This window comes from Paroedura picta, chromosome 1, assembly GCF_049243985.1.
Source record: "Paroedura picta isolate Pp20150507F chromosome 1, Ppicta_v3.0, whole genome shotgun sequence".
NCBI classification, from domain to species: domain Eukaryota; kingdom Metazoa; phylum Chordata; class Lepidosauria; order Squamata; family Gekkonidae; genus Paroedura; species Paroedura picta.
The window spans coordinates 42,587,743-42,606,268 of NC_135369.1; the positions used below are offsets into that span (position 1 = coordinate 42,587,743).

The 18,526-nt window shown below is 43.6% G+C and overlaps 1 protein-coding gene across 3 annotated transcripts in view; it reads left to right on the plus strand.

The window, feature by feature from the left end:
• Positions 1–18,526, plus strand: part of ARHGEF33 (Rho guanine nucleotide exchange factor 33) — a 37,495-nt gene that overhangs the window by 12,113 nt on the left and 6,856 nt on the right. Inside the window, exons 4-13 of one of the 3 annotated variants that reach the window (XM_077334638.1) lie at positions 1,092–1,213; positions 1,695–1,837; positions 2,366–2,410; positions 8,014–8,232; positions 9,706–9,835; positions 11,241–11,373; positions 13,126–13,209; positions 13,522–13,605; positions 15,483–15,631; positions 18,007–18,171. In XM_077334638.1, the coding sequence (XP_077190753.1) occupies positions 1,092–1,213; positions 1,695–1,837; positions 2,366–2,410; positions 8,014–8,232; positions 9,706–9,835; positions 11,241–11,373; positions 13,126–13,209; positions 13,522–13,605; positions 15,483–15,631; positions 18,007–18,171 (1,274 nt within the window). The remainder of the gene's footprint in view (positions 1–1,091; positions 1,214–1,694; positions 1,838–2,365; positions 2,411–8,013; positions 8,233–9,705; positions 9,836–11,240; positions 11,374–13,125; positions 13,210–13,521; positions 13,606–15,482; positions 15,632–18,006; positions 18,172–18,526) is intronic. The other 2 variants (XM_077334729.1, XM_077334819.1) reach the window with 2 other exon arrangements.

Sequence of the window (18,526 nt, forward strand, 5' to 3'; positions counted from 1 at the left end):
AAGATAGACCTGCTTGAGGAGTAGAAGAGGCAGTCATATCATATAGCATGGAGATGTAGCCATACATGATGTTTCTCATTGGCAAGCTCTTCCATAACCAGTTTTGCCATAACCACTTCAGCCAATGTCCCTTTATTTTCCACCCTTTATTTTCCACCCTCACCAGGCTCCAAACCATGGAGCATATAGTGTTGCTCACTTACTTGAACTGACCATTCTTTCACATTAACCATGTGAATGGGGGAGAGTTAGCCAGCTATGGATGTATCTATGGGCTACAACCTATAAAATCCTCAATATGCCTCCTAGCCTTGTTGTTGTTAGGTGCAAAGTCATGTCCAACCCATCGCAACCCCATTGACAATGATCCTCCAGGCCTTCCTGTCCTCTACCATTCCCCGGAGTCCATTAGCACTGACTGCTTCAGTGACTCCATCTAGCCACCTCCCAGATCCAGTTTCAACCTCCCAGTCTCAGCCTCCCAGACCATCACAAAGCACATTACAAAGCACAATTAAAACAATGCGGTACAAATATGAATAAACAATATTTCTCCAATATCGCGTATATAAAATTGTAAATATGGGCTACTGAGGTGAAAACTCCTGTAAAAATGCTTTGGCTTGGATCTTCCTGGCAGCCAGAGCAAAAAGTGCCACCCTATATGAGATATAGGGGTTGACATCTGATAACAGATAGGTGACTTTGTCAAAGTCAGAAATAGGGTGTGAGTTTGGTAATAACTTGGCAAGGAATTTGCCCCTGGGGGACACTTAGGATGTATAGAATTCAACGAGAAATGAAATCCCTTCAATTGAGATTGATCCTTAAATATAAAAAACACATAATCAATATAACAAATATAGAGAGGCACTTCTGTATCTTTATTGTTAGCTTTCCCTAAAAAAGAACTTGTGCTTTCAAGACATCAAGAATTAGCTTCAAAATCACTCACTAGTCACCCCCAGTAATTTCTGCCTTCTGCTTATCTTTCTGTTTGCGAATTGCGGATAAAGACACACCATTCTTGTTTAACACCTTCCATGATGGCCTTTCCCATACCACTTATCAGTATTTCTCATTTTAATTAGGAGGAACTTAACGATGCCAAATCCATGATTGACGAAATCAGTACCAAGCAAGAAGAAATGCAGCAGAAAATTGAGCAGCTGCAGCAAGAGAAAAGGAAAGAGTCCCGTAAGCTCAAAGCTAAGTAAGTAACTAACTGAATGTTAAACATTTTATACAGTATCGTTACAATTTCAGGACACCTTCCATTTTTACACAGTAGCTGGAATTGGTTCTTTCTTTACTTCCTCCTGGTAAAATTCTATCTGTAGCTCATAAGATAAGATTACTAGGTAGATGGAAAATCAGTTATAGAATCATAAAATCATAGAGTTGGAAGGGGCCATACAGGCCATCTAGTCCAACCCCCTGCTCAACGCAGGATCAGCCCAAAGCATCCTAAAGCATCCAAGAAAAGTGTGTATCCAACCTTTGCTTGAAGACTGCCAGTGAGGGGGAGCTCACCACCTCCTTAGGCAGCCTATTCCACTGCTGAACTACTCTGACTGTGACATTTTTTTCCTGATATCTATATTCATTTGTATCACTGTTAGATCATAAATTAAACATGTACTTCCAAATGCTTGTTTGGGTTTTCTTGCTTCCACTCTTCCTTTCCTTCTCAGAAGAATACAGAAGGAGGAGCATGGGTCACAAACAGTACCAACACCTCTACAAGGAAGCCCCTTTCGGTCATTGAACCTCCCAGACCCAGTTTTAATTAATGAAGATTTTGTAAACCTTTTACACAATGCAACTTATGAGAAAGGTATTTATCTTCTTTGCCTCTATACACTTTGTTATCCTATGAGCTCTATGCAGCTTACTATATTCTAACTCTTCTTTCATCTTGGCTGCCTTCTCCAATTTCTATCAGCTTGGTGCCAATATTATATAAGTTGATATGGTCCATATTGTAGAGTAGCAATCCCCAACCTGTGGGCTGCGGACCACATGTGGTCCGTCGACTAATTGGAGGTGGGCCGCAAAGGACACCTTCTCCCCCCCCCTGGTCCTTTACTTCATCAACGATCCGGCAGGCGCACATGTGCAGGCTCAGAGCACCGCGCCTGTGCTCTCTGGCATGCCGACGACTGTGCCTCCCTCCCTTGCCCCAGCCACCCCGCCTCCCTGAGCAGAAGCGCCGCCTCGGCTTCCACGCCCCCCTGGAGTCCCAGCGCTTAGGAGCGCTCACTTGATTGCCAACGGCAATCCCCCCCCCCCACCGGGCCTCAGTAAAATTGTCAAGCGTTGAGTGGTCCCCGGTGATAAAAAGATCTCTGCTGTTCATTTTCAGTTGCTGATTGCAGACCTTCAGCACGAGGAGAAGGAAATGTGAAAGGTAAATCAATGTGATGTTTTGGGGCCACCTGGGAAGGGAATTTCCTGTGGTCAGGATGTGTATGTCAATAAACAGGTACAGGGGCTCCCAGGTTGGATTGAGTATGGTCCAGGAAAGTCACCCATTGTCCCACAAATCATCTCAATTGTATGTGGAAATGGCACAGCAGAAAGGCCAAGCCTCTCCCCACAAGAGCTCTAGACTCAACCTAAATTCCCTTGCTACCACTGTATGCATAAGAGTTAATATAATCTTTAAGGCCACACATTGTCTGGGCCCAGTGTACTAAGGGATCGCCTCTCTGCCTACACCCCTCAAAGAGCCTTATGTTCCACCACTTGCAACTTCCTAGTGATCCCTGACCTCAAGGAAGCCTGCTTGACCTCAACCAGAGCCAGAACTTTCTCTGTCCTGGCCCCACCTGGTGTAACGAGCTCCCAGAGGAGATCAGGGCCATGACAGAACTTGAAAAGTTCTGCAGGGCCTGCAAAAGGGGGTTCTTCCGCCAGGCATTTGGTTGAGGTCGACCGGAACCACCGCTTCCTATCACCCCCCCCCCTCAAGCCTCCCTCCAACAACCATCACTGCAGACTCGACCACCCCACTGGGCCATCGGTACACGTTGGCTTATTGTGCTCCCCAATGTTCTATTGTTCATAATGTTGTTATTGTTATTATCGTATTATTATAAATGGAGTTATTTGTACTGTTCCTCTTTGATGTAAACTGCCCTGAGCCTTTGGGGAAGGCGGTATAGAAATATAATAAATAAATATCCAAAGTTTATTTCATGTTGACAAATAATGACCAAGCTCCTTAAAAGGATTGTTTTCTTTCTCCCATTTCTCAAATGTGCATATTCAGTTAATGTTGCCATTTCACCAAATTTCCATGACTTTATAATAATTTCCCAGCCCAGTGCTGAGGGCTTGTGATCATAGTATATACTTGCTATAGAAATCTTTGCAATGTTTAATAAATTCCAAACCAGTGCATTTAACAGGGTTCTTCATTCACTTTTGGCATTCATGTCCACAGATTGTGGCAGTGGCCAGTAGCTGCAGTGGTCACCCTGCTCCTAAAGCTTAGGGTCACTTTCTCCATCCTTGGCCATGTTCAGACTATTATTTATTAGCTATCCTGGCATTTACATTTTTATTCAGAATGAGTACATTGGTTTCACAACCTTCAGTTTTTCTTTAAAATATTTGTATTTCATACAGTCAGCCCGATTACTGTTGGTAGGAGTGGCTTCAGAGAGTAAGTAAGTAAGCTCATTTTTGGCATTGATGTCCACAGATTGTGGCAGTGGCCACAAGTCATTCTAAGACTTCGGAGATCCAGGTTTAAATCCCCACTCAAACAACAAAAGAGGGAACAAAGTAACCCAGACTGTACACACAAGCTAGGAACCTAAAAGGCTGAGCAGCAGCAGAATTTGTTGTTGTTGTTATGTGCGAAGTCGTGTCCGACCCATCGCGACCCCATGGACAATGATCCTCCAGGCCTTCCTGTCCTCTACCATTCCCCGGAGTCCATTTACGTTTGCACCTACTGCTTCGGTGACTCCATCCAGCCACCTCATTCTCTGTCGTCCCCTTCTTCTTTTGCCCTCGATCGATCCAAGCATTAGGCTCTTCTCCAGAGAGTCCTTCCTTCTCATGAGGTGGCCAAAGTATTTGAGTTTCATCTTCAGGATCTGGCCTTCTAAAGAGCAGTCAGGGTTGATCTCCTCTAGGACTGACCGGTTTGTTCGCCTTGCAGTCCAAGGGACTCGCAAGAGTCTTCTATAGCACCAGAGTTCAAAAGCCTCAATTCTTTGACGCTCGGCCTTCCTTATGGTCCAACTTTCGCAGCCATACATTGCAACTGGGAATACCATAGCCTTGACTAAACGCACTTTTGTTGACAGGGTGATGTCTCTGCTTTTTAGGATGCTGTCTAGATTTGCCATAGCTTTCCTACCCAGCAGCAAGCGTCTTTTAATTTCTTTGCTGCAGTCCCCATCTGCAGTGATCTTGGAGCCCAGGAAAATAAAATCTGTCACTATCTCCATTTCTTCCCCATCTATTTGCCAGGAATTGAGAGGGCCGGATGCCATGATCTTTGTTTTCTTGATGTTGAGTTTCAAGCCAACTTTTGCACTCTCCTCCTTCACCCGCATCAACAGGCTCTTTAGTTCCTCTTCACTTTCTGCCATTAGAGTGGTATCATCTGCATATCTGAGGTTGTTGATATTTCTCCCTGCAATCTTGATCCCAATTTGTGACTCCTCTAATCCCGCATTTCTCATGATGTGCTCTGCATACAAGTTAAATAGGCAAGGCGACAGTATACAGCCTTGCCGAACTCCTTTCTCAATTTTGAACCAGTCAGTGATTCCATGTTCAGTTCTCACTGTTGCTTCTTGACCTGCATATAAATTTCTCAAGAGACAAATAAGATGCTCTGGTATTCCCATCTCTTTAAGAACTTGCCACAATTTGTTGTGCTCCACACAATCAAAGGCTTTAGCATAGTCAATGAAGCAGAAGTAGACGTTCTTCTGGTACTCCCTAGCTTTCTCCATGATCCAGCGTATGTTGGCAATTTGATCTCTAGTTCCTCTGCCTCTTTGAAATCCTGCCTGTACTTCTGGAAGTTCTCGGTCCACATATTGCTGGAGCCTAGCTTGTAGGATTTTGAGCATAACTTTGCTAGCATGAGAAATTAGTGCAATGGTGCGGTAGTTTGAACATTCTTTGGCATTGCCCTTCTTTGGGATTGGAATGTAAACTGACCTTTTCCAATCCTGTGGCCATTGTTGAGTTTTCCAAATTTGCTGGCATATTGAGTGTAGCACTTTTACTGCATCGTCCTTTAAGATTTTGAATAGTTCAACTGGAATGCTGTCACCACCACTAGCTTTATTGTTGCTCAGACTTCCTAAGGCCCATTTGACTTCACATTCCAGGATGTCTGGCTCCAGGTCAGTAACTACCCCACTGTGGTCATCAGGAATGTTAAGCTCGCTCTTGTATAGTTGTTCTGTATAATTTTGCCACCTTTGTTTAATCTCTTTTGCTTCTGTGAGGTCCCTACCATTTTGGTCCCTTATCATACCCAACTTTGCATGAAACGTTCTCTTCATATCTCCAATTTTCTTGAAAAGATCTCTGGTCCTCCCCATTCTATTGTTTTCTTCTATTTGTTTGCACTGTTCATTTAAGAAGGCATTCTTATCTCTTCTAGCTTTTCTCTGGAATTCTGCATTCAATTGGGTGTATCTTTCTCTTTCTCCCTTGCCTTTCACTTCCCTTCTCTCCTTAGCTATTTGTAAAGCTTCCTCAGACAGCCATTTTGATTTCTTGCATTTCTTTTTCTTTGGGATGGTTTTAGTTGCTGCCTCTTGTACAATGTTGCGAACCTCCGTCCATAGTTCTTCAGGCACTCTGTCTATCAGATCTAATTCCTTAAATCTATTTGTCACCTCTACTGTGTATTCGTCGGGGATATGATTTAGTTCATACCTGAGTGGCCTAGTGCTTTTCCCTACTTTCTTCAATTTAAGCCTAAATTTTGCAACAAGAAGCTCATGATCTGAACCACAATCAGCTCCTGGTCTTGTTTTTATTGACTGGATAGAACTTTTCCATCTTTGGCTGCAGAGCACATAGTCAATCTGATTTCTGTGCTGACCGTCTGGTGATGTCCATGTGTAGAGTCGTCTCTTGGGATGTTGGAAAAGAGTGTTTGCTATGACCATTGTATTCTCTTGACAAAATTCTACCAGCCTGTGCCCTGCTTCATTTTGTCCTCCAAGGCCAAACTTCCCTGTTATTCCGGTTATCTTTTGGCTTCCTACTTTAGCATTCCAATCCCCCATGATGATAAGCACATCATTTTTGGGCGTTGCTTCTAGAAGGTGTTGTAGGGCTTCATAGAACTGATCAACTTCATCCTCTTCAGCAGCAGTGGTTGGGGCGTAGACCTGGATCACTGTGATGTTGAATGGTTTGCCTTGGATTCGAACTGAGATCATTCTGTCATTTTGGGGATTGTATCCCATGACTGCTTTTCCTACTCTCTTATTGATTATGAAGGCTACTCCATTTCTTCTGCGAGATTCTTGTCCACAGTAGTATACCTGATGGTCATCTGAATTAAATTCACCCATTCCTGTCCATTTTAGTTCACTGATTCCTAAAATGTCGATGTTCAGTCTTGTCATTTCTTGTTTGACCACGTCCAGCTTACCTTGATTCATGGATCTGACGTTCCAGGTTCCTATGGAATAAAAATCTTTACAGCATCGGACTGTCTTTTCGCCACCAGTTACTTCCACAACTGAGCGTCCTTTCGGCTTTGGCCCAGTCGCTTCATTCATTCTGGCGCTACTCGTACTAGCCGTCTGCTCATCCCCAGTAGCATATTGGACACCTTCCGACCTGAGGGGCTCATCTTCCAGCGTCATATCGTTATGCCTATTGGAACTGTCCATAGAGTTTTCATGGCAAAGATACTGGAGTGGTTTGCCATTTCCTTCTCCAGTGGATCACCTTTTGTCAGAGCTCTCAGCTATGACCTGTCCGTCTTGGGTGGCCCTGCACGGTATAGCTCATAGCTTCACTGAACTACGCAAGCCCCCTTGCCACAACAAGGCAGCGATCCTTGAAGGGGGGGAGCAGAATAGGTTAAATATTAAAATAAAAGTATTTGTTTCAATACATGTGCGCATATAAAATTTTAAGACATCAACATTAGTCATGCATGATTGCACAAATCTGAAGCATATTGCCACTTGGATGAATGACAAAAACCCAAACGTGTTTCAACCCTTCTTGGGGTCTTCTTCAGTGGTCTAATATTTAAATGCACTCATGTGATTTAATAATTGGGACTATGAGGTGGTAAATAATATGAACAAAGAGATTCCCACAGTTATACAATGTGTCCAAATATATCACTTGGAGCCTCCCAATTAAAATGTTTATTCTTCAAAGTGCCACCCTTATTTATTTTATTTTATTATTAGACTTCTATACCACCCCTCCTGGCCAGCCGTCTTCTTGAAGCCTTCTCTCAGCCTGAGTGGATTCTCATGTGTCTCACAGAATGTAGTGCCACCATTACATCACGTGGTGTATTAGAAGTCCCCAAGAGGGACTTGAAACACGTATGGCTTTTTTGGTTTTTTGTCATTTATCCATGTGGCAATATGCTTTGGATTTGTTCAACCAAATAATGTTGATGTTTTAAATTTTTATATATGCACATGTATTGAAATAAATATTATATTTTAATATTTAATATATTCTGCTGCTGCTCAGCCTTTTAGGTTCCTATCAAATCCCCACTCTGCCATGAAAACTACCTGGGTGAGCTTCAGCCAGTCACACACATACTCTCTCTCTCTCTCTCTCTCTCTCTCTCTCTCTCTCTCTCTCTCTCTCTCTCTCTCTCTCTCTCTCTTCCCTTGCAAGGTTGTTATGAGGATAAAACAGAACCATGTAAGCTACCTTGGTCCCATTGGGGAGAAAGGCAGGATATAAATGAAGCAAAATAAATAAAATGAGGTGTGAAAGAAGCACATATCAGTCCTGCTATCATGTTTTAATTTCTAGGAATAATGGGTACAAATCTGGACACAGAAGAACGACCTTCCTTGTCAACAGATGCTCAACAAAAAGGTCATTCCTCATCCATTGTGTGGAAACAGCCCAAAGACGCTAAAGAGTGGAATGACGAACATATTTCAAAGGAACAAACTGAAAGGCAAAAAGAAGTTAGTCCAAGTCAATATAGCTCAATAGAGAATGTATTGAGGGAGCCTTCTATTGCAGGTAAGAGAAGCAGTGGATTGCAGAAGGCTTTAACGGTTTTCAAGGAATGCAATTATCATTGTCCTCTGGAAGGATATGAGATGGCTTATCCTATTATGATTTATAAAATTTGAGATCCAATCCATTCAAAATTGACCTGATAACACTGTGATCCTTTTTGGCATTCTTATGCGTGAAAAAGCATGGTATAAATACATTTTGGAACTCTCTCCTCAGAGGGATTTGTCACTCTCTGTTATTGTGTTCCACTGATGTGTGAAGTCTTTTGTTTTGTTTGGCACACCCCAATCACTGTTATTGGGGGCCATTCCGCACAACCGCCAATTTAGCTAAATCTGAGCTCTATCGTAAAGCGCTGCAATTTAGCGGCAGGTCTCGGTAACGCACACATCCGTTTTTCTCGGAGAAAATACTCTCCCACTAGCGCTGTTTTCATAACGCACACGTTTCCGGTCTCGCTGGAATCGCAACAAAGGAGGCAATATTTTTCCGCGCTTCCTCCCGCCCCTAGGCTATCAATCAAACAGAACAGCCAATGAACTGTTGTGTTCGTGCTTCCCTTTAAAAACTGTTTTTTAAAAATCCCAAAACACCTGTAGCAACGCATATTTGTTCATATGATGTATCAGAAAGATCTTTTTCACTGGCATAGGAGCTGGTGCTTATTCGTTTACATGGCTCTCCGCCCTGGTTTGGGGGGGGGGGTTGGGTGTGTATTGAATTATTTTATATCATTTTTAAATGGTGTTTTAATGTTCAAAAATTTTACTGTTTTGATGTTTGTCATCATGGGAACCCTATTTGAGTGGAAAGGGATTGCAGAAATGTTTTAAATAAACAAATACAAATAAATAGAGATATATAACTTGACAGGTTTTTAATATATTAGAAATTGTTATTATATATTCTAAGAGCAAAGTGTGGCCACATCTGTATATACTTACCTCTGTAGATCAGGGCCACACTGACACATGACAAAGAATTGTGGAAACTGGAAGAACCCCTAGGTTGGCAGAAAAATCTGAAAACTTAAAAAAAATTAAACAAGCATACCCACCAAAACACTTGCCTCCTCCTCTGGCGGTGGCCAAGACAGGAGCCATAGGGGTGATGGTGCAGTGGGGGAGGGCAGCAGAATCTGAGCTGGGGTTCGGTGGGCTGCAGGTGTGCCATGAAGCTGGGGTCTTGGGGGGGTCTTGGGGGAATCCACAGTTCCCACAGGGAAGTCCCACTTGTTCCATTGTGAAATATATGGATGTTTGTATCAAACCTCTTTTTTTAATTCATTTGTGGGACCCCATATATATTTTGCGTTAGTTTTTAGCTAATATATATATATATATTGTTAAAATCTACTTTAAAGCCACTTTCCTAGTCTTGATGAATTACACTCTTCCCCATAGTAATGTTTCATATTATCAATATCTATTATTAACTTGCTTCAAACAATGTTTTTTGGTTTTTTTGTCATAGCTAAAAGACAAAATATCGCTTTAGATTTGCTGGAGTCCGAAAGGAAATATGTCGTTAGCCTCTCTCTGATCCTAAAAATCAAGGCCACGTTGCATGGACCAGAAATGAAGCGGAACACCAAGGAAAGAAGGTACTTTATTAGTTGTACCAGGGATACAAGCCTTGGTTGAGTAGCCCACCATTGCTGTTGATTACCATCTCCCAACCTCCGTCCCTCTTGGTCTGCCTTGCCCTCACCTTCTTGACCCATATGCCCATGTTCTGCTATGCCCTAATCACATGGAACTGCCTCTTCTCCAACAGAAACACTGCCACTGGTGATTTGGCAAGTGTGTTGATGAAACCTTTCTGAGACCTAGGTCTTCTTGTTGTCTAATTAACACAGCAAAGGTGCACAACTTGATTAATTTAGGAATTAATGTACTTGATAGGAAAGAAGAGAGAAAGAGGTAGGTTCATAATAATGGGGGGAGGCACTTCCGAGAAGAAGGGGGAAATTGCTTTAAGAGTAGAAATCTGGAGACAGACAAGGAAGAGCACTTAACAGGAAAGAAGGGTCTTCTTCTCTTCTTCTTTGTGCACCAGACATTGCCTTTTCCAACACGAGAGCCACCACAGGTCCCCAGGCAAAGAATCCTCACATCACCTTGTCTGGCTTCTGGTCCCTTGGAATCAGTACCCCTAATCCCGGCCCTGCCAAAATTCACAGGACTGCACTACTCAAATCAAACCAACCATGTTTAATGGGATATAGACTGCACTACTCAGTGCTGAGTACCCAGAAGAAATCTAGATGCCTTCAGCAAAAAAGGAGCTCCCTGTCAGCATCTTTTTTTTTTTTTGACGTGCAGTTTGTTGGTCCTGGTTTTTCATCGTAACTCAGAACCAAAATTTAAAGCAAGAAGGTATTGTGCTGCTTGGGCTTTTTTGCACCAGTTGTGATGTGCTGTTTCTCCAGATTATCTGTGCATTCCTGTGGGGGCAAATAAAGCACCCCCTAGCTATATCAGTTGGGAAAATGACATGAGGGAGGAGAGGTTAAAGCCCCTTCTCCCTTTACACTTTGATCTAGATCTGAACCAGGTCCCCAGGCAGTTAAAAAATGGGCGACCCCTGATGTCTGTCAGTGTCAAATATGGTCTCGCAGTTGCTGGTGCAGGTGCAGATAAACTGCAGCAACAGCAGGGGGTTCCGCATGGCAGGTTTCCCCACAATTTCCCTGAAACAGTCCCCCACCAGAGCATTTTCAGTCTACTTTATTTTGTATTTATTAACTTTATTTGGAAAATTAATACTCTGCCTTTCAGCCCAAACAGGGTCCCGAAGGCAACTGGATATGTTAGAATATGGTGAGGAAGGCAGCCTCTGCAGTGTGACAGGGAATGCCCTTGAGGACCCAATAAGTTCTCTAGTGTGCCTGGGAGTCTTTCTCATTGCTTCAGCCTCTGTGAGAAAGCAAGGAGTTTCTTCTGTGGAGATTGAATTTTAGATGCTCTTAAAAATCTGATAAGCTAATCCTTGTTTCCTGGCTTCAGCTTCTTCCCAAACTCCTTGCGATATCTGGCCCAGCAGCATGTAGATTTACTTCACGCTCTTCAGGAGAGAGTTCTGAGCTGGCCTCGACAGGGAATCCTGGGAGACATTTTCCTTAAACTGACCAATGATGAGGTATGGACATGGAATAAAATGATGCAAATGGTAGGGAGGGGAGGTGTTTTGAAACAAGCAGTCCAGAGGGACAAGGTAAAATTATGCAAATATCATTAATAATTTTGGGGGAGAGACAGGGTGCGACTGTTGCTGCCTGAAGCTGGTTCAGATACTCTCCTGTTATGCTGACTGCAACTTAGAACTGAGAAAGCCAGCCTGGTGTAGTGGTTAAGGGCAGTGGCCTCTAATCTGGAGAGCTGGGTTTGATTCCTGGCTCCTCCACATACAGCCAGTTGGATGACTTTGAGCTTGTCTCAGTCCTATGAGAACTGTTCTCACAGAGCATTTTCTCTCAGAGTTCTGTTGGCCTCACCTACCTCACAGGGTGTCTGTTGTGGGAAGAGGAAAGGGAAGGCAATTGTAAGCTGGTTTAGGCCCCCTTCAGGTAGTGAAAAGAGGGGCATCAAAAACAACTCTTCTTTATTTTCTAGTAAGAAAGTACACCACTACAGTAGATTTGATATGGTATGGCACTGACATTACATTTTTATTGTATTTAAGTCATTTTATTGTATTTAAGTCATTTTAAGAATGACTTTTACAAGCATAGCACAAGCATAATTGTTGCTTGGAGCAAGAGTCATACATTTACTAACAAATACCTTAGCAGATTAGCTATTCAAGAAACTTAACAGTGCAAGAAACTTAACCTTACCAGAGTGGCATTCTTTGAAATCCATTGAAGTTAGGGATGCCAGCCTCCAGGTGGGACCTGGGGATGCCCTGGAATTACAGCTCAGCACCAGACTACAGAGATCAGTTCCCTTGGAGAAAATAGATCCTTTGAAGGGTGAACTGTATGGCATTGTACCCCACTGTGGTTCCCGTCCTCCCCAGGTACCACCCCCAAAACTCTAGGAGCTTCCCAACCTGCATCTGGCAACCTTGCCCCCCATCCCCTGCTGGTGGCCGGAGGGGATCTTGCAACCTAATTGAGGTCAATAGGCTTAGAAGGGTGCATCTTTGTCTGGGACTGTACTATTAGTGAATTAACAATGCCACACAAAGAACCCTTCATTGGGAGCGTTCCCCATTGATGGAAGTCAAGCGGGATTCTGAGCAGAGCTGTTTAGGATTTTGCTTTAAACCGAGTAGTGTTTCGTTTATAAGGAGCCTTGATTTTAATCCTAGATCTAATCGCAAACTGGTTAATGAACCAGGGAAATGCAATCTGTTTTATTACTGGAGTTCTTTTATAGCTGCCTCTCATTGGGGCCAATAAGCTTAATTTTTTTATTTTCCTTAAACCAATAAAAATAAAATGCTTCTGATCTATTGCACAGGAGTGGGTTGGCCCTTTAACTTACTGGGAAAGTCCCTGGTGGGCTACCGCACTGGGGGTGGGGGTGGACCGGGGGGGGAACTCTATGTTTTAGAGTTCCATAATCTGTAAATGCCCCTGAATTACTCCAGCTTTTTTTTTTTTTTTGGACTGGTTTATAGAGTAGGCAGAGCTTAGTTGACTAGGCACAAAATCTCCAGTACCTGATTACTGAGAGAAATGCCAATAACCAGCAACTTGTCTTGTGTGAGTCTTAGTCTGCCTGTTCTGCATCCATTGCATTTCTATAATTCCAAAGGATGTCCCTCAGGGAATGTTTTTACCAGCGGGCTGTTCCTTAGCCTACAACAGAGTCATACATAATCAGTTATGTGGTGCCAGTCATATAGATAAGCATTCTTAATCAATGTTTTTTATTTCCTTTTAAGAACAATTTTCTGGACTATTACGTTGCTTACCTGAGAGATTTGCCGGAATGCATCTCGCTGATCCACATTGTCGTTCTAAAAGAGGTGAGTATGATCTTGTGAAGTGAATTCCCTCATTTTATTCTCTCAACAAATCCATGAGGTAGGCTAGGCTGAAAGACTGACTGATCCAAGATCTCTCAGCAAGCTTCATGGTAAAGTTGGGATTTACATTTTGGTCTCTGAGATCTGAGTCTGACACACCACTAACCACTACAATCTCAGTGGTATATATTCTGGTAATATATGCATAATGAACTTGGCCAGTAACATAATGAACTTGGTATTTCAGCCATGGAATAACACAGATTTAAACATGCGTAAACTAATTTAAATCAATTTTTTTCTCAACAACAGATTGAAGAAGAAATCAGGTCTGACCTTTACATATTCTTCTTTCATATAGTCCAGCGTATCCCTGAATACCTTCTACATTTGCAGGTAAGACCTAGAAACTATCAGTGTCCTGTCTCTACATTCTGTACTTTAGAAAACAGCACATAAGACATTCTTAAGAGTGGAGGTCAACCCTCAGAATATTGCTACAGGCTCAATGGTGTTCTGAAGGATGCAGCATTCTGGAAAACCACAGAGGTCCAGTAGCTTCTTAGTGGTTTGGTAGCTTTTCCTCCAGGAACCTGTTCCAAATTGCTGCCTTTACTACATAAATCATCTCTGAGCAAAATAATGCTCCCCAAATGGCTTCAAAAGCAATCTCACAATAACCCCCCTACACACGCATGCACTAAAACCATCAGAAAACAGAAGAGTGTGTGCTAAAACAATCAGCAATCTTAAAACCAATGAAATCGAACAAACCATACAATTTGTTAATAGTAGTAATTTGTTAGTGTTATATCCACCGGCCTCAGCATCATACAGACAACAATGATTTAATATGAAAGAAATTTATTTAAAAGCCAGTGGCAGCCAGTAAAAGTGAAGCTAGGGAAGAAAGAAAGGACATAGAAAACCAACCAAAAGTCTTGGAGTAAAAAGAAATTATTCCTGGCACCTAAAACTGAACAGACTTAGCAATGAGGAGTGTGTCTGGGAGAGAGAGCTGGGGTTTTTTCATCACACTTTTCTTGGATGCTTTAGGATGCTTAGGGCTAATCCTGCGTTGAACAGGGGGTTGGACTAGATGGCCTGTATGGCCCCTTCCAACTCTATGATTCTATCCCCTACTTTTTACTACCCAAAGGAGTCTCAAAGACCGTTTATGCACTGGAGGTTTCATGCTGGGCTGCAGGCTGGAGTTTTAGTCATGAAAGGTTGTCCCACCTCTTTCTGCACCCACATGAGGGAGCATTTGGCCTGGTGCACCTCATCCGCCCCCGATTTGTGCTCCTGCACAGGAACTGGGGCAGTGAAGTTCCCAGTGCGTAAACAGTCAAAGCAGCTTACTGTCACCTTCCCTTCTTCTCCCCACAACACACACCCTGTGTGGTAGGTGGAGCTGGGTGAGTTCTGAGAGAACTGTGACTGGCCCAAGGTCACCCAGCTGGCTGCATGTGGAGAAGGAGCAGGGAATCAAGCCCGGTTCTCCAGATTAGAGGCCACTGCTCTTAACCACTATACCGAGCTGATTCTCATCATAGATCAGCAGAAGAATTATGCCTCATATATCTTATCAGCAGGAGATCATGTCAGCAGAACCATTAGGAGGAGGGAGGCAGGTTGATGAGGCTGCAGTTCTGTCCACAAGTACTTGGAAGGAAATCCCATTGACCTTTGGAATAAACATCCCTAGGGTTGGGCTGCAAGTGAATTCAGTGTAAGGTGGCAGAGCAGTGGTTGCCCGCAGAGTGTCCATGACCATCTAATCGGTTCTGTCGTTGCTGGGAAAGGTCCTCTGGAGCCAAGCAACAGCTTAGTTCTCTGAAAATGTAATTTCAGACAGATGTGCTCCACCATACTCAAAACTACAGATGCATTCAGCCCTTGTGCATAACTACAAGCTGCGGATGTGCACATGTTGCTCTGTTAGGTTTCTGGCAGTTCTGCCTGTCTCCTCTTTGACAGGAGAAAATTCAGTGGGTCTAAATCCAGCTGACCCAATCGGCTCCCCAAGGAGATGATAAAGTTCAGACAAGACCTGTTTTTTTCTACTTTACATATAATTCAGTCTGTAAACCCTCGTTGTATATCAGAATCTTGGTTTTTAATAACTGTCTTACCGTAAAGTGTAGGATGTAAAGTGTAGGACTTAGGGCTGATCCTGCGTTGAGCAGGGGGTTGGACTAGATGGCCTGTATGGCCCCTTCCAACTCTATGATTCTATGTCGCCCAGCATTTCTTGCTTGCTTTTGCTTCAGAATATCCTAAAGTACACGGAGCAAGAGCACCCTGATTACTACCTTCTCCTGGTGTGTGTTCAACGCCTGAGAGTCTTCATTTCACACCACAGCCTCCTTTTCCAGTGCAACGAAGACCTGCTCATTCAGAAACGGAAGAAGCTGAAAAAGTGAGTTTGGTCCAGTATTGAATTATTTGTCGTTTTGAGGACAAGCAAAGCAGTTCCTCTTTATTTTTGTTTATTTAATTTAATTTTATTTATATTCCACCCTACCCAGAGGCTCAGGGCGGTTTACATTGAACGTATGAACAATACATGAAACAGTCCCTATGAATAAGCATAACAATAATACTAATAATTGATAGTGGTAACAATATAAGCAATGTAAACAATGCAACAGTGCAAACAGGTCCAGAGCGCTCTGGTGGAGTTCTGGGAGGGAGGGGAGCAGGGGCCCTTCATTCGCTGTTGATTATGTCTGGTCTCCACCAAATGCCTGGCGGAAGAGCTCCTTTTTGCAGGCCCTGCAGCACTGTAAGCTCCGTCAGGGCCCTGATCTCCTCCGGGAGCTCATTCTACCAGGTGGGGGCCAGGACAGAGAGTGCTCTGGCCCTGGTCGAGGCCAGGAGGGGTTCTTTTGGGCCAGGGACCATTAACCGGTTGGTGGTGGCGGAGCGTAGAGCTCTTTGAGAGGCATAGACAGGGAGGTGGTCCATCAGGTACACTGGGCCCTGACTGCATATGGCCTTGACGGTTTAGACTTGAAGGTTTAGACTTCCATCCCCAAGTTTTCCAGACTTACGATCACAGGTGAAAAGTGTGACAAGCTCTGTGGTCCATGAAGATGTGCTTGCCAGAGCAGACCACTAGAAAGAAGAGATTGTGCTGCTGAAGGAAGACAGGGCCAGATCTCAATATGTGCACATGCACACACACCCCTTCACACACACGGAGGCTGTGCGGTGTATCAAAAGCTGTGTGTACGATGTGCAAAAATAAATAAAATTATTTTCCAAAGTTGTTCAAATCCCCTTCCCAGTAAAGCTGGAGTACATATATTTGGTATAAAGCAAGCAAGTTAAGCGCGTGTTTTTGCATAGAACCTGGAAATCTCTGGTGGATTCAAGCCATTCTGTTTTTCCTTGACAACTGTAAGGGCCAGAAACTCAAAACTTCTTTGTCCTGAAGCATAGTTTTGATCAAAATCAGGCCTTGGAGCAGCTGCTCTCTGCAAAGAAAAATGCTGGAGAGCTCTACGAAATTGTATAGCCAGTGGGGGTATTCTAGAAAAGCTGTGTTAGTCTCATAGCACCTTAAAGCTGAACATATTTAATAGGGTGTAGGCTTTTATGAGCTAGAGCAACACCTGCATCTAACCAAGTGAGCTCCGGCACATGAAAGATTATGTCTCAATACATTGGTCATACTTTAAGGTGTCATGAAGACTTTTTCCTGTTTTATTACAAACATTTTTTAGTATTCAAATTAAGGTGGTAGTTTCACCCTTGTTTCTCATTATAACTAATTCTCAGCATGGTTCCATCAATGAGGACCATTCCGCACAACTCTAAAGTAGTGCAAGACTTACCTTTTGAATATTCACATCCAGGGATTACAGCCCTGAACACGCAGAACACATCTTTCCACAAAACTGGAAAAAGCTCTAGGTTTGCAGGAAAATCTGAAATTTAAATAAATAAATACAGGGGGATGGTTCCCCCCCACACACACACAAAAATAAGACAGCAGCTTCTGTACCTTTAGGAAATGGATACTTGCAGAAATCTTGGTGGCCAGGGTAGGGTTTGTTAAGCAACCACAACAATATTGCTACTGTCAGCAAAAGGCTGGGGAGATGGCCTACCAATCCATCCCTGCCCCCTCTCTTCTGCCCTAGCCTGGCCTGGCCTGGCCTGGGCAACTTGTTCCCATGCAGTCTGCCCAGCTCACCCAACTTGATGCAACATAACTTGACTGGGCTCAGCAGCAGCCTCGGCACAACTTGTGTGGCTTGTCCAGACATAGCAACAGCCACCATACAACTCCCCAGAGGACAATTTTTGCAGTTTCCTCCAATTTTTCTCAGGGAGAGGCTGCCAAGGACAGGGGAGGAGGGAAAGCTGAGGACCACCATGTGTTAGCAGCTAGTTAGAGGGTCAGGGAGAGCCAGGTTCAGATCTCCACCCTGCCAGGGAAATCTGCTGGGTGATTTTGGCCCAGGCACACAGCCTAACCAACCTTATATGGCATTGGGAGGTAAAACAGAGGTTAAGCTGTGTTGGATCCCCATTGGGAAGAAGAGGGTTATAAACAAAGTTAATAAAGTTATAAATAAAGTTGAAGATTGGGGGGGATAGATAAAAGTAAGTTTTTTGATAAGTGGGAAGGAGAGAAGGAAGCAAGGAAAAGGGAGAGGATATGGGAACTGCCAAAAGGGCAGAAATAGGAGATAATGTGGGGGAAATGAAATGACCTCCACAAGTCCTTACATATTCCCTGCTTGTTATTTAACTAATGTTGATGCTACCTCTTGATTTTACTAGATCTTCCTTCGTCAAGTTATACAAAGGTCTAGCTTCCCAATGTGGCAGCACCGGCCCAGAGGTGTCTCCAACACTGAGTGCTACCTCCATCCGGGATAGCGGGATCCACTCAGAAGAGGCAATGCAGCTATTCCCCTCAGCTCCTGCTTCTGGCACAACAGCGATGTGAGGACAATACTGCCATAAAGGGAATAGTTCAGCAGTGCATATTATGGCGCTTTATTCTGACCATTTTTGTCATGCCCATAACTCTCTCAAGTGGCAACCAAAGGCCATCAATAAACGCAGAGACCAGAGGCCACTCATAAAAGAAGAGATAGTCAATGTTTGGCATCTCTGAGTAAGGGGTGGTGGGATGGTGAAAGATGACAAGCTTGGGAAGCCGGGGGGTGCAGTCTGGAGCCAGTGGAGTTCCATTGGAGGAAACAGCTTTCCTCTATCTCCTGCTGACTCAGCAGGTCAGAATACAGGGGGATGCAAGGAGGGAGGAATTGGCAGAATTTAGGGAGTCCATTTATGT